Consider the following 10,138-nt stretch of genomic DNA (forward strand, 5'->3'; position numbering starts at 1 on the left):
ATGTTTGACGTCCAATAGCCGATGATTAATAAATCAATGTGCTCTAGTGGCGTCGTTAAACAAAACAAACTTAACTCATATCTGATTTTACAGTATATATTTCAAATAGAAAATACTGCTGAAATTCATAGTCCAATAGTTCAATAGATTTTGATACAACATGGTGTCAAAATTCATCACAACACAAATTATTAGTGAAAATGATTTTGTATGAGCATTCTGCGGAATGCTAATCCCCTGGGGTTATTCTGCTCTCTGATGTTGACGTAGGGCATGGACATCATTTCCTGGAAAGTCTGCATCTCCATTGTCACGAGAAATATTGTGAAGGACACATAGCGCAACGATGACAGCTTTACTTGTTTCAATGTGACATCGTAAACGTGAATCCACACCGATGCAGGGGAATCTTCTCTTCAGTAATCCAAACACACGTTCTATGATGTTACGTGTGCGCCGGTGTGATGTGTTATAGCGGCGTTCTGAATCAGTACCTGCTCTGACAACTGGCGTCAAAAAGTATCTCTCGCATGCGTATCCATTGTCCCTCAATAGAATCCCCCTGATCGTTCCATCTTCAAGATGATCCCGTAGAGTGCTTGAGCGGAAGATACGACTGTCATGACTAGATCCCGGCCATCGTGCGACCACATTTGTTATCTTCATGGAAGAATCACACACCATTTGCACATTGAGAGAATGGTAGCCCTTGCGATTCATGTATGAGGCTGCATTATGAACCTTTAATGGGCAAGCGACTCTAATGTGCATTCCATCTATACACCCAATAATGCCTGGAATTCCTGCCATGTTGTGAAATTGTCTCTTTATATGGACTGGTTCTTCATCATTTGGCATCTTTATGTACTGCGGTCTCAATGATGCAATTGCTAAGCTCACCCGTTTCACTATCCTGCAAACAGATGAAGAACTAATTCCACGGAGGTCGCCTGCCACCCGTTGATAGCAACCAGTTGCATAAACTCGCAAGCATGTAAGTAATTGCAACTCATTAGAAATGGCGTTATTTTTATTTGTATCGTGAGTGATTTGTCCTGCTTAGAGATCAAGGACATTGTTAGCGCTTACTTTGGATAATCTGAATCTGCTTGAGAATTCCTTATCATTGTATAGTTCAAAATAGTTGACCCTATTTCTGAAAATACGCCATCTTCTCAAACGCCTCCTCCTTTTGCCAGGTACCACTACTGCATGCAGCGCGTGTATGTCCCGTATGTCTGCATCCGCCATTTATATCGACGACAACTGAGCTGAACAGAAGGTGTAGACGTGGGTTGAAGTTAGTCTAAAATATCACTTTATTTAGACCAAGTTAACAGGACGTAGACCAAGTTGGTGAAATGAATTCATCATTTTAGACTGTTTTAAAGTGATGTTAGACCTGTTTTAGTACTTAAACTTAGTTGGTGAAATCGGCTGAATATGTTTAAGGATGGCTTAACAACCACCAAAAACCCGACCTATTCTACCTACCATAACTTGTTTGGAACATAGCGAATATTGTCAGCAACGAAATAGGAAATAAAGAGGTTACACGTTTATCACGTGCATCATGCTTAATGCCAGCTATCCACTGCAGTGAATTATGTGACCGAATCGTTCAGATTAGGTCCGAAATGATCTTATGGTTTTCGGTTATTAGTTTTGAAAATATGTTCTGCCATTTTAACCAATATTTTCATCAGAAACTATAAAATAGTATTTATTTCAGCAGTCACGTGATTTGTTTCAGTGAATAATGGATTAAGCTGGAGAATACACTCGGATGTGTAGACTCGTGAAAAATAATAAACTCGTCTTTACGGGGCTCGTAAATTATTTTTCACGAATCTATACGCCCTCGTACATTCACCATTACATTATTGGTACATCAAACGTCATATTATGTGTTTCTTCTCTTTTTGCGTCCCAGTCAGTGACCCACGACTGGTATATGAAAGTCAGTGGTGTGTATAAGTATTGTGATCAGTCTATGTTGTTATCCTGTATCCATGTTCTGCACAATGTTTGTCAGTAAAAATAAGATAAAACAATTGTCTCACGGTAACTCTTACATTGTTTTTCTTACAAACATTATTTCCCTGCTATAGACCGGCCTCGTTGGCGTCGTGGTTAGGTCATCGGTCTACAGGCTGGTAGATACTGGGTTCAAATCCCAGTCGAGGCATTGGATTTTAATCCAGATACCGACTCCAAACCCTGAGTGAGTGCTCCGCAAGGCTCAATGGGTAGGTGTAAACCACTTGCACCGACCAGTGATCCATAACTGGTTCAACAAAGGCCATGGTTTGTGCTATCCTTCCTGTGGGAAGCGCAAATAAAAGATCCCTTGCTGCTAATCGGAAAGAGTAGTCCATATAGTGGCGACAGCGAGTGTCTTCTCAAAATCTGTGTGGTCCTTAACCATATGTCTGACGCCATATAACCGTAAATAAAATGTGTTGAGTGCGTCTTAAATAAAACATTTCTTTCTTTCTTTCTTTCTTTCTCTGCTATAGATTAAATTATACGAAAAATGTGTGGTAGAGTAATACATTCATTCAGTCAGTAAGGGAACAAAAAATGACATTATAAAACCTGAAATGTATACTTTTATTACTTGGTAATCAGAATTATATTATCCAATTATTTTAGAAAGCCGACATCTGCAGATTGGACAGCCGGTATGGATCTCGTGACATTTTCCTGTTGGACAGTAGAATGGGCAAGCAACCGGAGGACAGAATCTGTATACTAGAGGACAAAAAAGAAACAAAATAATCGGATAAAGACTTGGAGACAATGATGGTACCAGAATACGCGATTGATCCTGGCGTAGATATAAGCGCTAACATGTAAATTGATGAAACAAATGTGTTTTCGCGCACACTAAATGCAATAAATAGGAAAGAAAAACAATATACGTTATATAGCAGTCTGTAAAGTTAAAAGTTTGTTTTATTTAACATTATTTATTTATTAATCTTCGGCTATTGGATATCTTTGATTTGGTAATTTTGACATATATTCTTAGTGAGGAGTTTTATATGCACCATTCCACTGACATGATTGCACGTACCACAGGCTTTGATGTACTAGACGTAGTTTACTGCCTGGATAAGAAATAACTCAAAGTAAGTTTGTTTTATTTAACGACGCCACTAGAGCACATTGATTTTTTTATCTTATCGTCTGCTATTGGATGTCAAACATATGGTCATTCTGACACTGTGTTTTAGAGGAAACCCGCTGTCGCCACATAGGCTACTTTTTTACGACAGGCAGCAAGGGATCATTTATTTGCGCTTCCCACAGGCAGGATAGCACAAACCATGGCCTTATGCAGTTATGGATCACGGGTCGGTGCAAGTGGTTTACACCTACCCATTGAGCTTTGCGGAGCACTCACTCAGGGTTTGGGGTCGGTATCTGATTTAAAATCCCATGCCTCGACTGGGATCCGAACCCAGTACCAACCAGCCTGTAGACCGATGGCCTAACCTCGACCCCCACAGTGGCCGGTAAATAACTCAAAGGGTCCACCGACGTGGATCGATCCTAGACTGACGCACATCAGGGAGAGAGAGAGAGAGAGAGAGAGAGAGAGAGAGAGAGAGAGAGAGAGAGAGAGAGAGAGAGAGAGAGAGAGAGAGAGAGAGAGAGAGAGAAAATCTTGTCATTAAATATATCGTTAATGTTAAACCCTTCGATTGATTTTAGCAGTTGTCCGTCCATCACAACTATTCAAAACATATTTGATGGAACTGTTTAAATACTAGGATATTCATTGAAACAGTTTTATCACACACGTAAATGTCATGGTAAGCTATGGTCCCACAGAGCCTGCGTTGGTATACGATGGGCTACGATGGTAGCATCATGGAACATTGTAGAGCATCGTGGAGCCCATCCTGCGTCGACGTACGATTTTGTGGCCTCCGAGAGCCATCGTAGGTTGGAAAATCATCTTTTGACATGTTCAAAAGATAGTCTACGATGGTCAACGTGGTAGACCATCGTAAGACCGTCGTACGACCGTCGTACGACCGACGTACAGCCGTCGGACGATGTCGTAGACTATCGTATGACCACGTAGATAACTTTCACTTGTCCACAGGTAAATACCTGACACGTACGATATCGTGCGGCATCGTTGGAAATCGTACGATGATCCTGCGTCCTCGTAGCCACTTTGGGAGTAGCTACTCCTCTTGCCCTTGTCCTTGCCCTTGCTCTTGGTCTTGCCACCTTTTGCCATCTTCAAATAGTTGTGTACTGAACTAAAAGTGGAATTGAACTTAATTATATACCATACTGTGATGACGCAGGACATCGTAGGCCGTCGTAGGATGTCGTAGACCATCGTACGACCACGTGAGACAATCGTGGGCCTATCGCGGGATACTCGTGCGACGTCGTAGGATGTCGTAGGATGTCGTACGACGTCGCACGTCTTTTTCGGGTTACCGCGACTACCAACGAAAGCTACATCATACGATGGTCGTACGATGACGTGCGTCGTCGTATGATTGCAATAGCATAATATTTTATTGTCTACCATCGCGGGCCATCGTAGGTTTAGGCCATCGTAGCCCATCGTATACCAACGCAGGCTCTGTGGGACCATAGCTGTACTGTGTATTTAATGCAATAATGCCGTTCTTCATTAATTAAAACATTTAAGTAATATTGCCGGACAGTTTAGACCACAGCTAACCTTTAGTCCGCGCATTATGCCATCCGCTGTGACATTGGTAGAAGGCCTTGCTTTTATACATTGTAAACGGCGGGACACAGCCCTGTAGTAAAACGCTAGCATGATACGCGGTCGGTAGGCCCATTGGGCTATTTCTCGTTCCAGCCAGTCCACCACGACTGGTATATGAAAGGTCATGGTATGTGTTGTCCTGTCTATGGAATGGCACATATAAAATATACCTTGCAACTAACAGCAACAAATGTAGCGGGTTTCCTCTCTAACAATACACGTAAAAATTACCGAATGTTTGACATCCAATAGCCTATGGTTAATAAATCATTGTGCTCCCAACTGTATCGTTAAACAAAACCACTTTAACTTTAATTCACTGGTAAAGCGTTCGCCTAATGTACGATAGGTCTAGGATCGATCCCCGTCGGTGGACATGTTGCGCTATTTCTTGTTCCAACCAGTACTCCTTTCATTTCGTTTCAACTGCATCGTTAAACAAAACCACTTTAACTTTAATTCACTGGTAAAGCGTTCGCCTAATGTACGATCGGTCTAGGATCGATCCCCGTCGGTGGACATTTTGCGCTATTTCTCGTTCCAGCCAGTACCCCTTTCATTTTGTTTCGTTTTTTTTCATTTCGTTTCATTTCAACTGGTTTTCGTGCTTATATCCAATTAAGGTTCAAGCACGCTGTCCTGGGCACACACCACAACTGGTGTAACACAGGTCGGGGTATACATGTACTATCTGGTCTGTTTGATACTCCATACAAAAGCTCCCTTGCTACTAGTCGGGAAGAGAAGCCCATTGCAACAAAGGCCATGGTATGTACTATCTTGCCTATTTGATACTAAATACAGAAGCTTCTTTGCTGCTTATTGGAAAGAGTAGCCCATTGCGTGGCGGCAGCGGGTTTCCTCTCTCAATATATGTGTGGTACTTGACTTTAATATGTCCGACGTAATATAACCGTGATTAAAATGTGTTCAGTGTGCGTCGTTAAATGAAGCATAACTTCCTAGATTTCATCCCACCTATCTGATATACAGGGATTCCTAATTACAATTTCAATTTCAACTTATTTCCATGCTTATATCCAATTAAGGTTCAAGCACGCTGTCCTGAGCACACACCTCAGCTATCTGGGCTGTCTGTCCAGAACAGTAGGTTAGTTGTTAGAGGTTAGTGGAAAAGAAGAGGGTATAGTGGTCTACGCACTTAACCATTTAGAAGTCGCTCTGGGTTGGAGCCGGTACCGGGCAGCGAACTCTGTACCTACCAGCCTGTAGTCCGATGGCTTAACCATGACGCCACCAAGGCCGGTTGATTCTTAAACACTCGATAACTTAACAGAATGCACTCATACGTATTCGATCGAACTCACCCATGCACGACTTGCAAAATCCAGTTGGGCAGCCCTCCGGTGTAAGCTGATGGCCACACTTACAATATCGGTTAGTGATCAAGGAAAACTTTGGACAGAAACAGCATTCGACTGAAAGAAAGACGGGGTGGATGTTTGTTAAAATAACACCTAGGTACAATTGTGTAATAGACCCGCCATACAACCAAGTAATGTATAATAGCATGGTTTAATTTAGTCCGAAGGGACGTTGAAAGCGTGGCTATTTCTGTCTACGTCCGAATAGTGTCACATTTTCTAGGTATATAGCTGGTATTCAAAACTTGTGGAATCGTGTTTAAACCGTGTTTCAAAGGAAATAGTGCAACAAATGGACATACAAAACAATAATGTATAACCTACCGTACTCACTAAATCCCGATTGAAGTGACACGTTAACACCATGTAAGTTTAATGTCATGACTGGACTCGATAATAATCAAACTAAAGCTCTGTGACATCAGATTGGGGGGGGGGGGGGGGATGTGTATGACCCAGTAGCTGGCTACCATTTGGTCGTCGACGTTTACCGAAGTATTACACACTGTCCCCCTCTACAACATGTTAGTAAGGGGGGGGGGGGGCGGCTAGAGGTGACTCCAGCTAGTTGATTAACTGCCACTAAAACAAAAACATCAACAACAACTACAATTACTACTATTAAATTTAAGCCTCATTCTACTCCTACCGCCGCTACTACTACTACTACTACTACTACTACTACTACTACTACTAGTGATACTACTACTACTACTACTACTACTGCTGCTACTGCTATATGACGCCAATTCCTCCTATGACGCCTCCTCCGACGATGACGCCCCCGCCAGTGACGCCACCATTATACCCTCCCACGATACCGCCACCTCTAATGATGCCAACTTTATATCCACCTCTAATTACGCCACCTTTATATCCTCCTCCAATGACGGCACCTTTATATCCTCCTACGAAGACGCCACCTTTATATCCTCCTGTAGTGACGCCACATTTATACCCTCCCACGATACCGCCACCTCTAATGATGCCAACTTTATATCCACCTCTAATTACGCCACCTTTATATCCTCCTCCAATGACGGCACCTTTATATCCTCCTACGATGCCGCCACCTCCAATGACGCTGCCTTTATATCCTCCTTTGATGCCACCACCTCCAATGACGTCACCCCCATAGCCACCAATTCCAGGCTTAGCAATGGGGCAATACCCGCCAACACCCCCGTATCCGCCGACACCAACAAGTCCAACTCCTCCTACTCCAGTATACCTGCCTCTACCGCCATAACCGCCGCCGTATACGCCCTTTCCTACTTGACACTCGATCAACACTGAACCAACTATCATGGCAAGGAATTGTAAGATGGTCGTTATATTTTGGGACAATTTGTGAGGCCAGAATGGATTTAATTATCCCCTGCGCCAGTGCGTTCATATCTATGTAGGTAACAGTCAAACTCGACATACATACAATATATAGATATTCACACATCAATACATACTAGCCAGTGCCAGGTCTGCCCACTGTTTCATGTACGTAAGCGGGATCGACTGCGTAGATTGCAGGACCCATGCATGTGGTTGAGTTAAAAAAAACATCCTTTTTATGGATGCTTCGATAGCTCGGAGCGCATCGTGGTTAGTCTCGCAATTTGAGGCCGAATCGGTGCCATATGTTCAAGTCCCAGCAACGGCATGGGCCAATTTGTGAAGCCAGAAAGGATTTAATTATCCCCTGTGCCAGTGCGTTAATATCTATGTATGTAACAGTCAAAGTCGACATACATACAATATATAGATATTCATAGATCAATACATACTAGCCAGTGTCAGGTCTGCCCACTGTTTCATGTACGTAAGCGGGATCGACCGCGTAGATTGCAGGCCCCATGCATGTCGTTGAGTTAAAGAACATCCTTTTTTATGGATGCTTCGATAGCTCAGAGCGCATCATGGTTAGTCTCGCAATTTGCGGGCGATTCGGTGACATAGGTTCGAGTACAAGCAATGGCATGGGAAAATGAGTGAGGCCAGAAAGGATGTAATTATCCCCTGCACCAGTGCGTTAATATCTATGTATGTAACAGTCAAACTCGACATACATACAATATATAGATATTCGCACATCAATACATACTATCCAGTGCTATATCTGCCCACTGTTTCATGTACGTAAGCGGGATCGACTACGTAGATTGCAGGACCTATGCATGTGGTTGAGTTAAAAAATCATCCTTTTTATGGAAGCTTCAACAGCTCAGAACGCATCGTGTTTAGTCTCGCAATTTGCGGCCGAATAGGTGCCATAGGTTCGAGTCCCAGCAACGGCATGGGACAATTTGTGAGGCCAGAATGGATTTAATTATCCCCTGCGCCAGTGCGTTCGTATCTATGTAGGTAACAGTCAAACTCGACATACATACAGTGTATAGATATTCACACATCAATACATACTAGCCAGTGCCAGGTCTGCCCACTGTTTCATGTACGTAAACGGGATCGATCGCGTAGATTGCAGGACCCATGCATGTGGTTGAGTTAAAAAAAACTTCTTTTTTATCGATGCTTGAATAACTCAGAGCGCATCTTGGTTAGTCTCGCAATTTACGAGCGATTCGGTGCCATAGGTTCGAGTCCCAGCAACGACATGTGACAATCTGTGAGGCCAGAAAGGATTTAATTATCCCTTGCGCCATTGCGTTAATATCTATGCAGGTAACAGTCAAACTTGACACACATACAATATATAAATATTCATACATCAATACATACTAGCCAGCCCTGTCCACTGTTTCATGTACGTAAGCGGGATCGACCGCGTAGATTGCAGGCCACATGCATGTGGTTGAGTTAAAGAACATCCTTTTTATGGATGCTTCGATAGCTCAGAGCGCGTCGTGGTTAGTCTCGCAATTTGCGGGCGATTCGGTGCCATAGGTTCGAGTCCCAGCAACGGCATGGGACAATTTGTGAGGCCACAACGGATTTAATTATCCCCTGCGCCAGTGCGTTAATATCTATGTATGTAACAGTCAAACTCGACATACATACAATATATAGATATTCATACATCAATACATACATACATGCATACATACATGCATACGTACGCACATGCATACGTACATGCATACATACATGCATACATACATACATACCCTATTACAGCACGTCCGGTTATTGCATATAGAAAAAATCCAAGTCTGAAGGATATCTTAGTCTCCACCCGACTACACGCCGCTTAAGCCTCTAAGCCAATCCATTTTTCAGTGGTTGGTTTGTTGTTATCCCTTTCCTAAAAAAATTTTTAAAAACAAATACATCGTATCTGGCTGTAAACAAAACATAGTACTAGCCAAATAAATTTAAAACAAAACCGAAAAACGGTCAATTTAAAATCAATTTCGAATCCCTGGGGCAAAATTAGAAAATAACAATTTTTTTAGTTTTAAAAAATTCCTGAGCCAGTGCGTTCATTCATTCTTAAATACATACAATTTGTGAGGTCAGAAAAGGCTTTAATTATCCCCTGCGCCAGTTTGTTAATATCTATGTATGTAACAGTCAACCTCGACATACATACAATATATAGTTATTCATACATCAATACATACATTTATACATACATACATACATACATACATACATACATACATACATACATGCATACATGATAATTCTTTTTGGGTGAGATCGATTTCATTTCTTTTTTGTTGAAACCTTACTATAAATCTTTTTTGTGTGTTCTTAAAACCAAAATGGCCAGAAAAAATGCCACAAATACGGGTAGTAGAGGACGTGATTTTGGAAACCCGCCGTCCAACAATTCGAAAAAAAAAAGCGGGGTTTACCAGTCCGATTCGGCCTTTGCTGGATTGGTTAAACTGCTGTACGGTGTGTTGCAGTGCATCCACCACATTGGGTTTACTGGAGGAGAATCTAGTCAGTTCGACCCTCCCAAATCACTAGCAAGGCAAGGTGGGGGCGCTAACTCCTTCATCAAACCGGCACGTCCAAAATTTAG

The 10,138-nt window shown here is 42.3% G+C and overlaps 2 protein-coding genes across 2 annotated transcripts; both read right to left on the reverse strand.

The window, feature by feature from the left end:
- Positions 1 to 243: 243 nt before the first annotated feature.
- On the reverse strand, positions 244 to 4,258 carry LOC121373168 (putative nuclease HARBI1). The gene is made up of 2 exons (XM_041499625.1): positions 4,056 to 4,258; positions 244 to 913 (listed from the first exon to the last, which is right to left on the reverse strand). The coding sequence occupies exons 1-2, from the start codon at positions 4,256 to 4,258 to the stop codon at positions 244 to 246; spliced, it is 873 nt and encodes a 290-aa protein (XP_041355559.1).
- Positions 4,259 to 6,888: 2,630 nt separating this feature from the next.
- Positions 6,889 to 7,461, reverse strand: LOC121373169 (acanthoscurrin-2-like). Its single transcript, XM_041499626.1, has one exon. The coding sequence runs from the start codon at positions 7,459 to 7,461 to the stop codon at positions 6,889 to 6,891; it is 573 nt and encodes a 190-aa protein (XP_041355560.1).
- Positions 7,462 to 10,138: the final 2,677 nt, after the last annotated feature.

The sequence above is a fragment of the Gigantopelta aegis genome, chromosome 5 (genome assembly GCF_016097555.1).
Source record: "Gigantopelta aegis isolate Gae_Host chromosome 5, Gae_host_genome, whole genome shotgun sequence".
Taxonomy (NCBI): Eukaryota; Metazoa; Mollusca; class Gastropoda; order Neomphalida; family Peltospiridae; genus Gigantopelta; species Gigantopelta aegis.